The following is a 20,155-nucleotide window of genomic DNA, read 5'->3' on the forward strand; positions in this document are numbered from 1 at the left end:
GTGTGGTTCCTTTTGTGGACAAGGCTGGTGATTAAGTTTCCATCTCCTTTGCCTCCTGCCTCTCCATTAAACAAGCCCAGCCACATTGGTGGGGTCCCCTGCTGCCCTTTAACAGGGAGCCGCAGCCGCTCAGTGGGTCAGTGTCCCCACCCGTCTCTGGACGCTCCTCTTTGAGTCCAGACCCTGTTTTGCAATTCATCTCCCAGTTCTGAACCCCCGGCTCCATGGTCCCACCTTCCACCCACATTTTGGTCTGCAGATCTGGGGGCTCCTCTTTTCCCTGGGGTCTGGGCTCCTCTCTTGACGGATGTGCCCTAGCTTGTTCCCCTAGTGCTGATGGCCCTGCTGGCCTTTTGGGGGTATGAATGGATGTTTATTCTGAAGCTCCTGGAATGTTCAGATAAGGTATTTGGCCATTATTTTTTAGGAAGCAGGAGCTTTTCATGGAGGGGGTTGGACTGAAGCACCCCTCACTGCCCTGCTGCCTCACATACCTGCTGTCATCCTGCTTAGGAGACAGGCTTTGTGATGCCAGGACATGAATGTAGGGGAATTTCATTTCTCAGGCTGAAGTACATGGCTTAATCCAATTATAGAAATGGTTTGCAAAATAGCCTTCTGATATTTAAAATGGAAAATTTCAAGTAATTTACAAAGAAAATTATTCATGGTTAAATTAATTGAAAAGACCTTGTAGAAGATTAAGGCTTTTCTGGAAGACATTCATTTTTATCTTCCCTAGTTACATGGGCTGTGTCTCCCACTGTGACTGTAGAACTGTCATAGGTTATTTTTTGTCCTATTCAACATTTCAGTGTTTCTCTATAATTGGGCATGTTCAACATTTTGTATTTTGTCAGCAGGAAGCATATTTACCTACTCTTAAGGTTTTTAGGTAACACAATTAAGGAGATCTTGGCTTCTGTGAGTGCTAATAATATTAGAAATTTTTAGATAGTTTCAGAGCAGTGGGCTTGCAAATCACTAGATCTAAGAGCAGGACTATAATACAGTATTTATTTCTTCCAGTCAGTGTTAGAACCAAAGAATGGAGTCTCACTATTGTCCTGTCTGCTTGAGCACTTCTCTGTTCATTGCTCACTGAACTAATTATAAATCCTTTTCTTGAAAAGACCTTCTCTCACATTCACTTTATCCCTTCGTTCTTTCCTCCCTCCATCCTACAGTGAGCCAGGTACCATGTAAGTGATTGAGGGGGATGTGCAAGTCCTTTCATTAATTTTATGGGGAAGGCAAATTCCACAGTATCAATATTCTGTCGAGTCAGGTACTTAAGTCATTCATATAGCAACACTAATTGGCTTTGGTGCGCTGGTTCTGACTTTTGGAAGCCATTTCCTAGGAAGCTGCAACTTGTTAAAGCTTCATTGATATCAGGAATTGGGTAGGAATAGAGTCTTTGAGTGTGCTGGAGCCAAGGAGAGCAGATTGTATGCATCTCTGCCCAACTCTGTGTTCCCTGATGCCATTGGTAGCTTAAAATATGCCACAGAGGAAGTATTTATACTACAGAAGTCAGCAGACTGGGCTTATTTTTTTTTCAAAGATATTTTAGACTAGCAAAGTACTAAGAGGTCCTTGCATATGGGAAAGTGCACAAATACTCAAGATACAGGATGGTAATATACAAGGAAAATGGAGTGTTTGACCTACTTCAGTGGCAGCCATGGGGGCGTACCTTTTTGTTACTGAAGAAAATGTCCTGAGGCCAGACACCATAACTTATGCAGGGCAGAACCCGCACAGATTCGCAGCGCTGAGGACCCCCGCGGAAGGGCATTCTCCCTTCCAACTGCATTTTGAATTCTTCCAGCGCTGTGTCTCCTCTCTCTCCATGTTACACTTTTGACTTTCTAAATCCTCCCAAGCACTGGGCCAAGCACACCATCTTTAAGTTGTCCTGTATTCCAAAAGCATTAGTTCTCTTTCCCTGTAAAATTGAAATTCTCTCCATGGATTGGTGCCGCTCTCAGTCAGGTGTGGCTTTGATGTGATTAAAGTGACATATTGTGGCAATAAAGCTGCAGTGACCCAAAGATGGATTGCTCAGAGGGACACCTGTATTCTGAGACAAACTGGTTATTCCTAGGTTCCTTGCAGATTGATTCACAGTTTAGCAGATTCATCAGAGCAGGGGCCTCTGTCTTGTTCCTTTCTGTACCTAACGTCCTTCACTGGATTCTCCAGGTCACAAGATCAGTCTAGTTTAATTGCTTGGGGGAATGTCCACCTCTTCAGCAAGAACAGAGCCCTGGCCTGAGGTCAGAACTGTTGGGTGGCCACTCATAATAAAACTTCAAGTCCCAGAGCACAAAACATCATTATTATGATGATGATTTTTGCAGCAGCACAATGTGTATAAGAGAGCAATGGAAGGATCCAAGAATGGGAGGCCATCGTTTGGACCCAGAAGTTCTGCATTTAGCTCTTGACCTGGCAGTTATGAGGAATGTGACTCCGGATAAAGCACAGAGCTTCTGTGAGCCACAGTCATCTCATCTGTAAAACAGGACACGCTACTCAGCGTTGTGTCCCTGGTCCTGGAACAGTGCCTGGCACATGGTCAGAGCTCAACACATAATTACTGAATGAATATGTGAATGATTGATTGAAGCCACAAGAACCAAATGCAAAGTGGCTTATGGTATGACATGTTAAGAGATTTTTATGATATTTTTGCTATTCTTCCAAAATGAGAAAACAAATGATGGGAAAACAGATTTTTTTTTATAGTTTGGTAAATCCATCACAAGGTTTTTGAAGGAAAAAGAACAGATAAACTAGGTACCTCCAGTGGCGTACCTTCCTTGGCTATGCCTAAAAAGTGTCACTCAAGGGATAAAATTCTGTGGCTCTGAGAAAGAACTTCGAGGCCTCTGATGTGCTTTGTGTCATGAGCTGTGTGCCTGGGGCCTGATGACTCTGTATGTTGCACAAGGTCTTGTTGGTTTAATTGTGCTTCATGAGGGTCTCTTTAAAGTGGCTCAGCCAGCTTTAAACTCCTTGTTAACTAGCCGTGTGCTGCCTGCCTGTGGCCATTGCAAGCACTTCCCCCTTTCAGCCTAACATTTGATGTTTATTTCATACCACATCATGGATGGGCTAAGTGGCCAGGACGAATTTTGAGCTAAGTGACTTTTCTGAAGATCATTCTCAGAGTCAGCCGTGGGGATGGGAGCACCATGAACTTTCTGGAGAATGAGGCTGTGTTCTGTAACAGTTGTCCATAGGACACTGGGGCGCTCCATGTGTATGGCCAATTGGGCCTTATCCTGGACGGGTGGTAGGAAAGTGGTCACAACCCAGATTCAGCTTTGACACTAGTTGGATATATGACCTTAACCAAATCATTCAGTCTCTCTGGGTCATTATTTGGCATACATTTATTCGTGTGGCATTGAAGAACCTGCTGTCTGTGGTTCACGTGTGGGAAAATACCAGAGTACCTCTTTACCTAGTTGGAATTTTAAATGTGATTTTCAGTAAGGATTGATAAGAAATCAGAACATTTGGGGGTCACTGAATCACCCACAGTTCTGTTTTGGGGACATGACAAATGATCAAGCCTGAATGATACATAATTCCCAAATCTGAAGTAAATATTCCTTTTATTACACATTATCAGCAATAGTTCTTATTGATTATTCTGAAATAGTAATTGTCTTTATATGCTTTTGTTATTTATATTACTTAGTCTCAGAAAATCCCTCTTCAGCTACCTTAACTTCATCTTTTTAGCAGTTGGGAACACTGACTTCCTTACAGACTTTGAAAAAAAACCTTAGAACACATTGGCTGCTTTAAATATTATGGGCACCTGCTGCTTGTATTTATTTATTTTAAAAACAAAATTGATAGGTAGAAGGAATAAACATATAGCACTTATTATCTTAGAAAAGCACCAGAAACATCCATTAATTAAACTAACATCCATATTCCAGTGATGTGGAGTAGATTTGAAGTTACATCCAATAAAACATCCCGATTTCTTACATGTTGGATGCAGAAGACTGACTATAGGTGGCATGAGCTTACTTTTTAAAAAAATTTTTTTTTAGTTCTTTTATTGGTACATTTTAGGTATACAGTTCGTTTCCATTTATCATTGGGTGCTTGTACCTGTACGTGATATATCTTGGTTCTTATTTTTTTCCCCATTACTCGTGCGCCCTTCACCCCCTAGCATGAGCTTACTTTGAAGTTGGAGCCGTGGGGCCATGGGCCTCATGACAAACATGTGACATAGAAATAGCAAAATACTTTTAGACACTGGAAGGGACCAGAAGGATCACATTAGTCCAGATAAGAGCCAGAGAGGAGAAGCATGGGGGCCACAGTGGGTCAGAGGCAGAGAGAGGCCTCATGTGCCAGCCCCATCCCCAGCATGGTTCTCTGCCCCTCTGGTGCCACACTGTCCCCTCCTGGACCCCTTGACTGGGTTCTCTCCTGGGGCCACTGTGTCAGAAGAGACACACAGGAAGTAAAGCACCAGGGTTTCAGGAGGGGAGTGCAGGTGTCCTGATGAGGAGCTTCCTGTTGCCCTATTTTTGAGTGGTGGAGGACAAAGGTAGGTGTGGGGACAATAGGAAGTAGCATCTCACAAGTGGACATCACTATGATTTGGGTAGACAAAAAGGGAAGCCAGGAACTCCTCTCCCAGGAGGCATCCTCTCTGGCCTAGGCTCAGGAGGCTTCTGTACAGATTGCAGCCCCTTGGCTGCCTGCGGTGGAGATGGCAGCAGTTCCACCAAAAAGCCTCAGAGCCCGGGGTGAGCATGGGGAAGCCACGCTGTCACTATTTTTGCCCAGCTTAGAGCCCGGGAGCTGAGAATGTGTGGACTGAGCAGGTTGGAGGCTACAGAGGGTCTCTGTCCCCCGCCCCCTAAGGAGTCTGCAGGCCATTGTCTGCCACTGCTATCTGGTGAGCGCCAGCCTTCCAGGGATGCTCTGGTGCTGTCTGGCCCTATAGGACAGGGTGAGGCAATGGAAGCAGCCAGAGACAGGCAGTTCCGGATGCCTCTCTGTGCCGGGCACACTTTCCTTCTCTTCTTCCCCCTACCCGCACTTCCTGAGAATCAGAATTGGTTTAGACAGTTGGAAGTTTTGCATTTGTTCCTATTTCACCTCCAACAGTCAGTAGAAAGGGAAAGGCATGGTCTCTTCCCATGAGGCTCTCCTATGTCTTGGGGACTCCCTTTGATGATGGGAGGGGAGGGAAGGGCCCTGGGAGGGCGCAGCCCAGCATGCTGTGTGCTTCCCAGCAGAGAGGGCCGGGGAGGGGACTCATCTCCCATTGACGATATATAAGTGAGTCACCTGCAGGAGACAGCAGAGTCCCTGACACTTGTCCTTATCTAGTTTCCCTCGCCAGCGTGGGATGTGAAGGTCCCATGCCTTTGCTTTCCAGTTAAGTTGGTCTGCTCTGGTGTCCAATGTTGTGACTAGTGTCTTTCCTCTCTTGAGCCCTCTTTCCCATGGTCGCTGCAGGAAACTAGCCTAGGGGCCCTTCTCATTACCAGTGTGCTTAGCAGTGCCCCCAGACTTGGATGCTATGAGTCTCTCTGGATCTTGTTAGCCGCACCTTCTGCTTCAGCTTCTGCAGTGCTGCTGTTGCTGCAAGTCCAGGACTGGACTTGGGCAGCAGCGGTGACTGGTTCCCTATCCTTTTCAGTCATAGGCTCAGAAAAATGTTTGTATGGTGCACTGATGAGGCTGCTCTGGCTGCCCCAGGCCCCACCTCCCTCAGGGCTGAGAGTCAACACTGCAGCTCACTCCTGTCCCATGTGAGGCTCCTTGGAGCGGGCCAAGGTGTGCCCATTTCGAAGAGGAAAAAAATATCCAGATCTGATAAACTGGGCCCCTGTGGGGGCTCTGGGATCCTTCAATGTCATCTGCCTTAATCTGTCCCCTCCTTGAGTCTGTGAGAGACGTTACAAAGATTTTTTCAGTGGGACAGAACCTCAAAAACAGAAACCCTTATCCAGGAAAGAAGCAGTAAGGGCTCTTTACCTCAGACTGATGGGTCATTATACCCTTTCCCCCAACACTGCACGTCTATTTGCCTGACTTTGTAGAACTGAAAAGGGTCTCTCAGATGGTGCACCCTGAACAGAGACACTCTGTTTTGATGTTTCCTTGCTATAAGTAGAAGATCGTAAAGCTTATAAATGGCTGTTAGTTTTACTGAAATAGCTAATAGCACACTCCGTGTGTCTGTTTTGGCATGTACTCACCCACTACCCAGCACCCCCTGGCTGAAAGTTGGCTCAGTGTTCTTTGTTGAGTAAAAGGACCATTTCTGGGTGTCCTCAGGCTCTGAGCTCAGTCTAGCCTAAGTGGCTCTGTTTTCTTTCCAGGTCAATATTCAAGCCTTTCATCTTTGTTGATGATGTAAAACTTGTCCCCAAAGCACAGTCCCCCTGTTTTGGGGACGATGACCCTGCCAAAAAAGAGCCTCGGTTCCAGGAGAAACCAGACCGCCGCCATGAGCTGTATAAGGCCCACGAGTGGGCACGCGCTGTCATGGAAAGTGACCAGGTAAGCTTGGGTGGGGGCCCTTGGTGGGTGGCGAGGTGAGAGAGAAAGGGGCCAGGGCAGCAGCCTGCAAGCTCCTCTCTCTCCTGTCCAGCTCGAGCAGTCTCCTTCCAGAAAGCCAGGTTACCCCAGCTCTCCCCAGAATGCTGGTGTTAATTCGCCCACCCGCTCTCCTGAAGCCAAGTAAGACAAAGCCTCTGCTTTTGATCTTACTCTGGAACTCAGTGGGCTAAGAATATCTCTTACTTACTGGTAATTTAGGAGTAACAAAGTGCACGGTTCTAGTAGGGATACTCAATGTGCTGTCTAAAATTCTTTGCGTACTTTTGAGGATAAAAAGGATGCTTGATGGTAATGCTTTATTTAAAGATGCAATCATATGTTGTTTCAAATAAGCATTTCTCCAAAAACATTCTGGAGACAGATGGTGGTGATGGCTACACAACAGTGTAAATGTGCTAAATGTCACTGAGCTGTACATTGAAAAAATGGTTAAAATGGTAAATTTTATGACATATATATATAGGACATATATGTATTTTATTATATATATATATATATATATATATATATATATATATTTACCATAATACAAATACAGTTTTAAAAAAGATTCTCAAGTTCCCTCAAATTACTTTCTTTTAAAGTAATTCTTCCAAGTGCTCCTCCCACTTTCAAAGCTTTGGCTAATAAAGTTAAAAGACAACAGGCCGGGGATTTGGCTCAGTGGTTCCGGCGCCTGCCGCGCAAGCACAAGGTCCTGAGTTCGATCCCCGGTACCAAAAACAAAAACAACAACAACAAAGTTAAAAGATAACAATTCAAACAAGAAAAATGCCCAATGTATGTTTCCCCAGCATCTAATCAATGTCCGCAGGAATCAATAGTGAGGAACTTTAATTTAAATCTAAGGCTGTATTTTGCTGTGGGGAGGAGGAAAGAACATATGTGTCAGAATTCATCTGTGCTACCAACTTTTAGTAGGTCCAATTTGTCCTGAAGATAAACTGGTGCGTGTATTTCTGTGGCCTGTACAAGCTTATTTTCTTATGTTTGGCACAATGGACTATCTAAGGAGGAAGTAAAAAGGGGCAAGACTGGTAGTAAATCCAGATGAGTTTAGAAAGGGAGTCCCTGTGGCAGGGTGTGGACCATATTGGAGGCGGTGGGCCAGACTTTGGTAAGGAAGCCAGTGGGTTGTCAGTGTCCACTGTCATGACGGTTTGACATGTGAAGTGGCCATGTCCTTCCTCAGGAGCAGGGCCGCACACTGAGGAAGACGATGTTGGAGCTGGAGAAGCAAGGTCTGGAAGCCATGGAGGAAATCCTGAGTAGCCCCTATCCCCCGGACCCCGCCGAGGTGGGGGACCTTTTCTATGACTGTGTCGACACGGAGATTAAGTTCTTTAAGTGAAGTAAGCATTCCTTTCCCCCTTCTTATTTAAAACTTCCCACCTGACTAAATTACCAGCAAAACAAACCACTCTCCTGTTTGAGTCAATCGAGAAAGTTACGATGTGGCCTCTTTTTCTGAAGCCAGATCCAATTGTTACCTTGTGTCTCTAAACGGCTCCTTCTTTGCCATAGTTCCCCTTCCTTTGCTATGTAATGTGTATCCCCCTTGCCCGGTGTTTGGTTGTGTGATGAATTGTGGATTCAAAGCTGCTAACCTTTTATTTCAGTGACAGTGGACACATTAGCCTCTCCCGGGAGAGCTAGAGTTCATTGGGCCTTGAAAGACAGGCTCACTGTGCTGAGCTGGTGGGAAAAGCAAGCTCTTTTGAAGTCTTAGTCTTTCAGTACTAGTTTCTTCCAGGTTAACAAAAGGCATTTGCCTGTACACAGGCTCCTGTGTGTGGAGTCAAGGGAGAACCTCTCCCCTTCCCTTGAGCCTATAGCTGTGTGTAGCGCAGTCTCCACCTGTGTCTCCTGGGATAGATGAACAGGAAGGAATCAGGAGGGGCCTCCTCAGGCCCAGCTCCATCCCAGTGCTCACGATCCTGAAGGACCCATCTTCTGTGTGGTTCCAGACCTGCTTCCACAGGCAGGAGTCTGGGCATCTGTGTTAGTCTGAGCCCTTGGGTCTTAGAGATCCCGGGACAACATGCAGGTGACCTCCTTGAATCCCTGCATGGCTCTCCCAAAGGGCATGGCTGCTGTTCCTTCATGGCAGTGCACTCACCCTATGGATGCACCTTTGGGTAGAAATGATCCAGGTCTAGTTGCTAACATCTAGTCTAGGATCCCTTAAATGGCCCTGTGGCAGAATTCCATCTCACACAGCTGCAGCTCTCTCAGCTAACAAGGGAGAGAAAAGGAGAAACTCTTGTCTATTTAGATTGCAGTCAAAGTGGCTGAAAGTCGAGCAGCCACTACTTTATCTCAGAAAAGAGAATGTACTTAAGCTGATTTGTTCCCAATGTTGTGTTTGCCACCAGAGTACAGAAAAACATGTAGGGAAGACCAGGTGGGCTCTGGGAGGACAGAGGGCAACTAGGTGACAGAAGGATGCAGAAGCATTTTGGTGCTGGTAAGAGTCCACCCACCCCCTTCCTGCCCAGCCTGTTGGGTCTCACGAATTGGTATATGAAGCAGCTCGCTTCCTGGGTCTTCTCCCTTAGTCCTTGTGCCCTAGACTGCTCGATGAAGTGGGTAGAAGGTGGTGGGGGCTGAGCTCCACTGAAACTCTCAACCACTCCTGAAATAGCCAGGGGCATAGATAATAGAGCACCCAGTGGGAGAATGCCATTTGTTCCTCATTATGCTTTACCATCCTTGACAGGAATCTGCAAACAAAAATATTGTGAACATCTGCAGTCTTGGAAATGGCTTAGGGTTAGTAATTCCTACCCAGCAGCAGAATCCTAGACCATGAGGGCTGAAAGGGCCCCCATCCTTCATCATATGGGTGTGGACACTAAGGATCAGAGGTTTTATTGGAACAAACCTTTTCTTCCTACTTTTGCTCAGCTGTTTGGTAAATTCTGTATGTAAAACTCCCACCTACCCATGGTGAGATGGGAAGAGTATTTTAGTAGACAAGATTAATGGCTACTGGTTGTGGCGCCTTGTAGTTGTGAGGAGTCTGCAGCTGCTCAGGAAGAAAGGATGGGGCTCAAGGATGATACAGGTACCTATGCCTTCCCAAGGCCACCTGATGAGGGGTTATGTAAAATGAGACGATGCTGAAAGCCACCCTAGGATTTCACTGCATGGTTCTACCTTCCGGCTGTTAGGAAACATTTCCCTACCCTCACCATGTCTGCGAATGCCAAGGTGATTCCAGGTTTGATGAGGAATCTAGAAGACAGTAAATTACACAGAGGCCTCCTTTCATTATCGCAGGCAAGATCGCAGGCAAGGCTGCTAGCTTGATGTCATTACCCAGTTATGCAGTGGGGAACACAATGGCTACTTCGGTTAGGGGCCCTGGCCTCAATCAAGCATTGCAGAGAAGGGCCAACTCTACCTGAGAATGGTCTTGGCTGGCACTGCACAGCACAGCTGTGAGGTCCCTGCCTCACCAGTAGAGGGTACCACAGCCCTCTGGCACAGCCTGGCAAAAGCTGCCAGGCAATGGAGGTGGTCTGTGTGCAGCCAGAACCCAAATAGTAGCAGTGGACTGGTTCTTTGGGGATCACGATGGCTAGGGGAACACACACAGAGACAGAGAGAGAGACAGAGAGACAGAGAGAGAGAGAGAGAGAGAGAGAGGAATCTACTGATGTGGATGTACTCACTTTCAGTGACCTTTATCTTCTTTAAATTAACAGCTGAAAATACATTGTTGGACTTTGAGTGGGTTGTTGTAGGGGGACTGTTCATTTTTAAATGCTCCTAACAGTGATTTGGAAAGATGCTCATTACATGGATAATTTCTTCACAAGGGATTGCTTTTCTGAAGCCAATATAGGAAATGAATATACAAGATGAAATATGACAATGTTTAAAGGTCACTGTGTGTAAATAGCTTCCTAGAGTATCATTTGTGTATCTATTAAGATGAGGCGGCTGTGCATGCCTTGTGCAGAAAGAAATCATGGCCATAAAGGACAAAGTCGCTCCCCCACTTCTTCCCTGTGATCTAACATAAGCTAGTTAGTCTCATCTAGTAAGTGGGATTCACCATAGGTGAAGACTTAAGGCAGATACACTAGTGAAAGTTAATTAGCAAAGCAAAAATAGTCCCTTTTCATTCTTGGAGGTGACTTGAACCTGTAGGTAGAATAAGGATATAATCAAAATTACAGAGATTCTAGTGCTCAATAACATAAGACTCAGTGTTATTATTAGGAGTCTACCTTACAAGCTAACAGAGCAGGTGTATGCCTATTAGATCTTAGTCATGAAGTTCCCTTACTATTGGGTGAATCTTTAGCTATAAAGCATAATTATCGACCAAATAACTTTGCATCCTAAATGACATCATCCAGCATTGGCACAGGTGACACGTATCTCTGGCTGGCTCAGCAAGGAAGCCAGGTGGGACCAGTGTGTCAGTCATGACACCTCTGCATTCTTTCCTGGAGAGCCCTGCATCCTGTATTGGAAAGGATGAGCTCTCGGCTTCAGGAAGGAAGCCCAGGGAAGAGATGGGAGGGGACCTACTTCACTGGCCACTTTCACATCCAGGGGGAGGCATGGCAGGTGATATGCCCAGCTGTCCTGGCACAACCTTATGCTTCCTGTAGCTGTGGCATTTCATTCCACCCAGTTCAGAATCCCCGCTCCCCTTCTATGGTGTGTGTCAAAATGTGCTTTACCCGATTGATGCCAAACACCCCAAAATGTCATCTGCAGATTTCTTGTGGGAACCAATATGTACATGTTTGCAATCATGTTGTGAGAATTTAAATGTGTTAACTGGAAAATGCTACTGCCAGGGAAAATAAAATCTTTCTGTTTCCTGCAGTGGGAACTGACCGTGTAGTCTTAACAGTCTTTTGTATAAACACATCTATAAGCCAGATAACACCCCTATCCAGTGCTTGCCTTGGGATTGTCTCTAAATGCATCAAGCATACAATAAAAGATACTGAGATTAATGTCTTCTGTCTTGTGTCTCATGAAAAAATGTAGGCATCAGTCACAACATAGAAAATGAATGAAAGGGGCTATGTTTTTCTAACTGGAAACTTCAGGAAACTATCATTCTCCCAATTTCCCGTATTAGGTACCTTTCTTTGGATTAATTCACTCTTTAAAAATAACACAAAACTACAATGAGATATTAACTCAGATCCATCAGGACAGGGACTATTAAAAAAAATGTTGTTGAGGATGTAGGGAAACTGGAACCCTTGTGCACTGCTGGTGGGAACATAAAATGGTACATCCACTGTGGAAAACAATGCTTAAAAAATTAAAAATAGAGCTGCTGTATGACTCAGTCATTTCACTTCTGAGTGTATACATCGAAGATCAGAAGGCAAGGTCTGGAAGAAATATTTGCCCACCAGGTTCACAGCAGCATTACTCACAGTAGCTAATAGGTGGAAGCAGGTATGCACAGATGGATGGATGAACAAACAAAATGTGGTACATCTACACAGTGGATTATTATTTAGTCTTTAAAAAAGGGAAGGGAATTGTGACATATGCTACAACATGTATGGACATTCAGCTAAGTAAAATAAATTGGTCACAGGAAGACATTACGTTTACATGAAGTACTTGAGTAGTCAAAATTAAGGAAACAGTAAGTAGAAGAGTGGTTGCCAGGGGCTGGTAGGAGAAGAAATAAGGAATAGTTTGATAGATACTTAGTTTTTGAAGATGACAAGAGTTGTGGAGATGGGTGGTGGCAAAGGGTGCACAGCAACGTAGATGTACTTAACGCTGCCAAACACTAAACATAGTTAAGATGGCAAGTTTTATGTTATGTGTATTTTACTATGATTTTTTTAAAGAAGAAAAAAACCCAAACTAGATCATCAGATAGTTTATTCTAAAGGCTTAGCAACTCCACAACTCAAGGATACCAATATGAAAAAAAAAGCTCTCTTCACTCATGTGCCGGCAGAACACAATTGATTGTCTTGTTCAGAAAAACAGGACTTAATTACCAGTAATGAATGGACCTATCAAGGTCTGTCTAGATGATGGCTTCATGTGCATGATAAGGAAATACTAATTCTTTCATCTTTATTCCCAGCTTGTTCTTTGTCTTGGTTTTTTGTTTTTTTGTTTTGGTACCAGGGATCGAACTCGAGTCCTTGCGTTTGCAGGCGTGGAACCCCTGAGCTAAATCCCTGGCCCTTCCCAGCTTGTTCTTAATAAACATAACACACAGAGGAAAAGTTCCAAGGTGACAGAATGCATATTAGGTTGCTAGTGCTGCTGTAACACAGTATCATAAACCAGGAAAAATGTTCACAGTTTTGGATCAAGAAGTCCTAGATCAAGGTGTCTGTGGGGTTGATTCCTTCCAAGGGCTGTGAGAGGGAATCTGTTCCAAGTTTCTTGCCGAGCTTCTGCTGCTTTGCTGGAAATCTCTGGCATCACCCCAATCTCTGCCTTCCTCTTTATACTATCTTCTCCCTGTGTGCTTGGCTATGTCCAAACTGCTCCCCCCTTTAATAAGGACACCGGTCATGTTTGATTTAGGGCTCACTCTACTTTAGGGTGGCCTCATTTTAATCAGTTATATCTGCAATGACCTTATTTCCACATAAGGTCACACCCTGAGGTACTCAAGATTTGAACTTAAGTATAATCTGGGGGAGCACAATGCATCCCATAATAGGATGGGTTCATGAAGGATGCCAAAGCCTCCTGGGGGATGATCTGAGAATTCGGGACTTGCTCCTGGAATCTGCAGTCCTTCCCGTTAACTTGCTCTGCGCACTCTTCTGGGGACCACCTCCTCCCCTTCTTAACTCCATAAGGGGTCCTTACAGTTACAGCTCCTTCACCACCCTCGATGGTCAATGACTTTGAAGTTCATCGTCTGCTTTGTAGATTACTTGGGCCCTTGCTTTTCTTCCCCATTCTGACTGGCTCTTTCAGTCCTTAAACAGTTTATCTGTACCTCCACCAGTCTGGGACAGGCAAAATAAGTCAGCCCCTTAACTCATTCTGATGCAAAATTAGTAGCTAGCTTTAACGCCAGTTTCTAGATGAGATCTATTTCTGAAACATCTATCAATTTTAATTACCCCTCTTGCTTTGTTACCCAATGGCAGGGCTAGTGAAATGTGGTCTCAGCAGCTCAGCAAACATGTAAGTGGATCTCCCGGGATGCAGCCAGCAGAGCTGTGTCTGAGCATGAAATATGTAAACTGGTTGCTTGTCAGTGTGAGGTGTGTCCTTCCCTGGCTCTGAGGGTTCAGGGCTGGCTTGGATACACATGCTCCCATTGGGCAGATGAACAAACAGAGGCACAGACTTACTTTCCCAAACTTGTAAGAGACAAAACAAAAGATTCAGGTCTGTGTTTGCCTTCCAAACTCACACAGCAGATACACCTCACCCCCCTGTATCAGCTTCCAGCATCCATTTAAAACACAAATGGGCCGGGGATTTAGCTCAGTGGTGCCAGTTGCCTCGCAAACACAAGGACCCGAGTTCAATCCCCAGTACCAAAAAAAAAATAATAATAAAATAAATGAAATAAAATAAAATAAAACACAAATGGAGGTTGAAATAGTTCTGCTTCATACAGATTTTTTTGAGAGGTTTGCTGAATTGGGGGAAGGGAACTAAGGGGGCTTTAAGCAGCAAGTTGTTCCATTTTAACACACTTTAGCAGAATTTATAAGCATTACACTCCGCCCATTCTATAATAATAAAACTTAATATAGTGCTATTTACTTTTTCAAATGCATCTGAAAACAATTTTTTTTACCTTGCTTGATTTTTCGAAACATTCATGAAATTAGCTCAAAGGAGGAAGGCCTGGTTTCTAACACAATAAGCACTTATTACAGCAAGCACAGGGTCCTTGTAATATCCATTTTGCTGTGGCATTCTTAGAATCCCTCCTAATCCTTACAAAGGTTTGGCTTAGTACTCAAATTTGATCATATATATATATCTCCCATAAATATGTACAATTCTTTCACTCCAATTAAAAAAAATTGGCTTACATTAGTAGTGGTGACCACAGGTGGAACTTTACTAGGAAACAATCTTGGAAGCATTTCTGCTTATTAAAGTTTATTAGGTACAAAGAAATGAACTTGCAGAGGAGACATCAATAAATATAAAATACAGGAGACACACTTGGGGAGTCACAGACGGCAGAGTCAGCGGGAATCTGGGAGGACAGCAAAGGAGCCTCTCCCTGTGACATCATGGTTACTGCCCAGGGAACTCGTGCACCAGCACTCAAGAACAGAGGCTATGGATTCAGTGACAGCCTCGAGGAGCGATGTGATGCCAGAGTCCTGAGGTTTCTCTCTACGTGCTGTTTTTGGTTTCTGCTTGTTCCTCTCCTCTGTCCTTGACTAGTTTGATTTTTGATTTATAAACCAGCAGTGCAGAACATGCACGTACGAACACAGCATCAGGGCAGGTGGTCTACTCTGGAGGTGGGCTTGCCTTTGTCTAGGGCTTCTTCGACATGGTAATTAAAGCTTTTATAATTACTTACACACCTGGGAGGAAGGCAGAGTGGATACCGTTCCAACAAAGAAATTCTGACCTTTCTGAAACCTTCCACAACACATCAGTAATACAAAAGGCCTGTAAATTTCACTATTACAGTTTTGACTTGAGTCATGCTGCAGAGATAGGAACTTTATCCTGACTCTCAGCTGCTTGTCTGGATCCAGAAAGCACAGCACTGATGTAGGATACCAGCTTAATCTTTGCTCCAGACAATGTCCAGGTGTCTGCGGTCAGGCCGGCCAAACCCTCGTCCCTGTCCACCATTTCTGGATGGCTTTGCCTCCACCTGATATCCTAAAGATGTGAGTGGGTGGCTCCAAAACAAACATTTTCCACTCCTCTCCCTTCTCAATTTCCTTTTGTTTGTAGCTATTTTGAGCACAGCCCAGGATCAGTCTGTTTCTATTTTTTCTCCTTTCCCTAATATAGCCCTCTCTGCCAGGGTTGGGGAGCATTTGGGGTCAGGCAGCAAGCAGATACACTTCCACATTTGCTGGCTCAAGGAAAGTAGGAGGGCAGTCTCAGCAGGGCCTGAGCCTTTCTGTGTTCAGGGCAGTGGAACTGGCACACATCCCTGGGCCCCAGGTGCCCACCAGAAGGCAGGGGAAACGGTCAGCCTTCTATGTTCTCTAAGCTCGGAAGGGAGCTCTGTTTGGCCTGAGGGCTGGTTCCCAGGGTCCTAAAGCATAGGGATGGGGCCAGATTTTTGAGGCACATATTTTACAAGATGTTCTTTTTCATGTCATATTTTCCATGGAAATCCTGAACTCAGGGTGAGGATGGGGATGGACAGACCTCTGATACAGAATTTGTAGTTTATTATAATCATGAATTGTGTACATTATTTAATCTTCAAAAAAATAAAATATCAAAATCTCATATAGCTGACCTTATCCTTACTACTGGGATGGGGCTAGGATCTTGCAGGGACAGGAGGTAAATGACAGAGACATGGACACCAGGGATACTGTAAACAGTAAGAGCATTGACTACTTGTAAAATAATTCAGTTACAAAAGGGGCCCTGCGGAAGACTCTGGAGGGGCTAAGCCTACTCCTGCTTTGACATTGCGATGTATTTACATTAGGCAGCAAAAAAGACATCCCTGTACTGCAAAACGGAAGCAAGATGTGGCATCTCGCTCACTGGAGGCTGCGCGGCACTGTCGGGGTGTGGGGACACATTACTTCCTCTGAGCTGCATCATTATAAGGCATTATTTGGTTTGATTTTGCAGTTGGTGCAATGAGAATATAAAGTCATGCCAATAAGAAGCCATGGTGGGTAATTATGACTTTGGGACTACTTGCAAACTAAGAACACTCTTAAAAACGGTTCAGAATCTAGGAAGGGCCAGCCTGCAAGCATATTTACAGTCACAGAATAGACACTACGGGGTATGACAGGGCTCTATTTGTACAGACAGACTAATGCCAATATGCATTTTAAAAAATGGAGACATGGAGTTTTAAAAAATATGACTCAAATAAAAGTCGACTAAAATGGTGCTTTAAAGCCCGTGCAAACCACCTATTTACAATAAATAAGTGCTCTGTCAGAGCCTGTATGTCAGCCGAATATAGTCTAAGTACAGCAGAGTGAGACACATTCTTCAGTGGGTACCATCCTGCCGTATGCAGCCCCAGGACTGGTTTCATCATCTTCTCACCGGAGCATCTTTAGGGCTAACTGTGGAAACATGGCAGAACATTGCTGGGTGGTGCGAGAAGACACACTGCACACAAAAGACTTGCCCAAGGTTTTGCCTCACTCATACAAGGACATCAAGGTTGGGGAGATGGTTCCAACCCATGTAAAGAGCTGATTTTACCCAAGGGGTTGTGGGTGGGCAAACAGACAATATGGCAAATGGAGCTTATATGCGGGGACTTAATGCTGTCTTATAAACATTTATGGGACCGAGCATCAGCAATTCAGTTGGAAGACACTCAAGGAACACAAAGAATATTCTGAAGGTACCAGGTGAAGGTAAAAGAAAAGGGAGAAAGGGGCCCAGGCCTCAGACTTCCAGCCCAGGTCTCCCACCCATGAAGTGCTCACTGTATCCATAAAAAGAGCATTCACTGAGCCATTGCTCGATATCTAGAACCAGTGATTTTTCTGGGCACTGCTCTGTGTTTTGGTGCACTGAGAATGAATTGAGGAGGTCTCCGTTGAGACATAAAAGATCTTGACTGTGGGATGCACACAGGAGAATTCATAATCCATCCTTTACTGCACAATCATGGTCAGAGATAAAAATCATCAGTCTGGGCTGATTTAGGCATGCGCTTGTCATGAGGGTGGGGACCAGATTCTGCACAATGTCCCACAGCCCTGCCACACTGGTGGTGAAGATGGCATTTATCCCTGGAGATTCTAACACACCGGGATAAACAGGGAGGTTCAATGTCAGGAGCACTGGACAGAGGTCAGAAAGTGTGTTCATATGACCTTGCACAAGCTGCTAGACTCTCTGGGTTGCAGTTTTCTCTTTTGTAAAAATGCCATTAAAGCTGTCTTTCCAGCTTGTTCATAGGGTTCTTAAAAGGATCAGACAAGCTAACTGAAAAATGTAAAGAGCCATATAAAGGTATGGGACTATGATTATAAGAATTATATTTTTTAATAATCTTAACAGTAGTAAGTATGGAAATTGCAGAAGTACACTAAGAAGAAAGTAAAAATCCACGATAACCCAGTGCCAATGTCTAAACTGGGTCATTCTCAAGCTCTGTAGTTGCATAGGACATTAAGGAAAGAGAAGGTAATAAATTTCCTGAAGAACAGCAAGTCTAGTAAGAAAAATTCCTTCCGCTTTCATTTATCTGTGAATACTTTAATTTATCCCGCACTTCTGAAGGATAGTTTAGGCACATATAGTAGAATTCTTGGCTGACAGCTTTTTTCTTTAGTCTCTGAATATATTGGCCTCCTACCTTCTCTCCTCCAAAGTTCTGATAAAAAAAAAATCTGCTGACACTCTTATCAAGGATAAGATTGTATGTGACAAGCTGATTTTTTCTTGCTGCTTTTAAAATCCTCATCGTCTTTCAGAAGTTTAATTACGGTGTTTCTCGATGTAAGACTCTGGGTTAATCTTACTTAGTTTGTTGAGCTTCTTGGAAGTTTATATTCATGCTTATTATCAAATTTGGGTGCTTTTTCAGCTATTATTTCTTCGAGTGTTCTTTCTATCCTCTTCTATCTCTTTTCCTTGTAAAAATCCCACAGTAAATGTGTTGGTTCACCTGACGGTGTCCCACAGGTCTCCTAGGTTCTGTTCACTGTGGATCTTTTTAGAATTTCTGACTTCAGACTCAATTTTGACTGTCCTACCTCCAAGTTCACTGATTCATTCTTTTGCCAGTTCAAATCTGCCTTCTTTTAGGGTTCTGGGGATGAACCCAGGACCTTTGCACAGAGGGGCATGCCCTGCCCTCCTTTTTTTTCTGTCTCTTTATTGAGTTTCCCTTTTGTTTAGACATAACTTTCCTGAGTTTCGACACCTTCCCTTTCTTTGCACATCACTAAAGGCAGCTGTGTTAAAGTCTTTGGCAGATCTGCCATCAGGTCTTTTGCAGGGGTGGTTTTTGTTGGTTTATTTTTTCCTTTGAATGAACCCTACTCCCGTTTCTTCATATAACTTGTGTTTTTGTTGAAAACTATACATTTGAATCAAATAGTGCAGTAACCCTGGAAATCAGATTCTTTCTCTTCCTTGGGGGTTGCATTTTTTATTTTTTCCATTATTGTTTCTATTTTATTTTATTTTTTGGATTGTCACTGGTTGTCTCTGTGCCACGAATCAGCCTGAGGTGCACACAGGAGGTCCTAGGTGTTTCCTGAGCCTGCGCCTTTCCCAGGCATACACGCTCACTTTCCAATTCTCCCCAGATACGAAGTTACTGTCAAATATCTTACTGTAAAAACTTTTTTTTAATGCTTGGCTCCCAAAAGGGAAAAGAGAGAAAAATGAAGGGAAGGAAAAAATAATCCTTAGTAAGTCACTTCAGCCAGAAGGGGAGGAGCTTAGAACAATAGGAGAAAAGATGCAACCATGACTGCCCACCTCTTTTATCTGCACATCTGTGAACAGAAGCAACAACAAGCTATTAGAGCACAGATCCTCAGTATTTGGAGGTTGGGGTTTTAAAGTGTTGCTCATGTTGGTTCCCATCAGCTGGCACAAGCTGCTCCAGATACTTGTGCCCAGTTGCCTACTCTGGTGACCAGGGAACGGGCTCTTGTATTAAGAGCTGAAACTGACTAAAATCAACTGCAGTTTAGCACTGAACTTTCCCTGGATGCTACACACCTTCAACAGACCCCCGAGTTCCAAGATAGTTCCACCAGACAGATCCCACCAGTGCAACTGTTATCTAGGCAAGGAGACAGACTCCTTGTACTTCTTATCCTGCCATCTTCCCAGAATCCTCTTTTCCTACTAACAGTTTTGCAAATATCTTTCCTCTCCTTTCCTTTCCTTCCTTCCTTCTTTCCTTCCTTCCCCTCTCCCTCCCTCCCTTCCTTCCGCATACATACTTTAACTACAATTGTACACCCACTTTTGAACCTGAGATCATCTGAGAATGGTTCCTGCAATTCTTGAGTCACCTGATATTTGCTAGAGGAAGGAAGTCCTCCTCTCCTCAGAACTGTCCTACCTCTCAGGAACCAAGTCCCTTCTTTCTCAGATCACTTTTCTTGACATTCTGTGCAGCTGCAGAATGGCCTAGTTTAAGAACAGCCAGCCTGTTGTCTGTTACACCAAATTCTGAAACTGGAGAAGGCCAGGGAAGGACTGAATACGTGATTCTAAAAAGAAAGGACTTTTAAAGATGAGAGCCTGTCATTTGTTAAAGGTGAGGCCCTATCATGTGCAGTGAGAGACATGACTTCTGTCCACTTTAGAAAACACTCTGAAATTGCCTTTGTTGAGAATAAAGACCTTTCTTCAAAGATTGTCCTGTATAAGCGCTGAGGCAAAT

At 44.2% G+C, this 20,155-nt stretch overlaps 2 protein-coding genes across 7 annotated transcripts in view; one reads left to right on the forward strand and one right to left on the reverse strand.

Annotated features, from left to right (window-relative positions):
• Scrn1 (secernin 1) overlaps positions 1-20,155 on the forward strand; it is a 137,396-nt gene that overhangs the window by 52,451 nt on the left and 64,790 nt on the right. Inside the window, exons 7-8 of one of the 2 annotated variants that reach the window (XM_004839488.4) lie at positions 6,378-6,558; positions 7,811-11,600. In XM_004839488.4, coding sequence (XP_004839545.2) covers positions 6,378-6,558; positions 7,811-7,969 — 340 coding nt within the window. In that variant the 3' untranslated portion in view covers positions 7,970-11,600. Of the gene's footprint in view, positions 1-6,377; positions 6,559-7,810; positions 11,601-20,155 lie in introns of those variants that run through there. The other variant, XM_087206588.1, reaches the window with a different exon arrangement.
• The window catches only part of Wipf3 (WAS/WASL interacting protein family member 3), a 127,732-nt gene that overhangs the window by 11,439 nt on the left and 96,138 nt on the right, over positions 1-20,155 (reverse strand). Inside the window, exon 9 of one of the 5 annotated variants that reach the window (XM_021254079.2) lies at positions 14,653-16,853. The exons of 3 other annotated variants lie outside the window; for them this stretch is intronic. In XM_021254079.2, coding sequence (XP_021109738.2) covers positions 16,830-16,853 — 24 coding nt within the window. In that variant the 3' untranslated portion in view covers positions 14,653-16,829. Of the gene's footprint in view, positions 1-14,652; positions 16,854-18,941; positions 19,254-20,155 lie in introns of those variants that run through there. One more of the 5 variants, XM_021254080.2, reaches the window with a different exon arrangement.

The sequence above is a fragment of the Heterocephalus glaber genome, unplaced genomic scaffold (genome assembly GCF_053883595.1).
Source record: "Heterocephalus glaber isolate CG9 unplaced genomic scaffold, H.glaber_assembly_v1.0 deba00000676, whole genome shotgun sequence".
In the NCBI taxonomy this organism is placed as follows: domain Eukaryota; kingdom Metazoa; phylum Chordata; class Mammalia; order Rodentia; family Bathyergidae; genus Heterocephalus; species Heterocephalus glaber.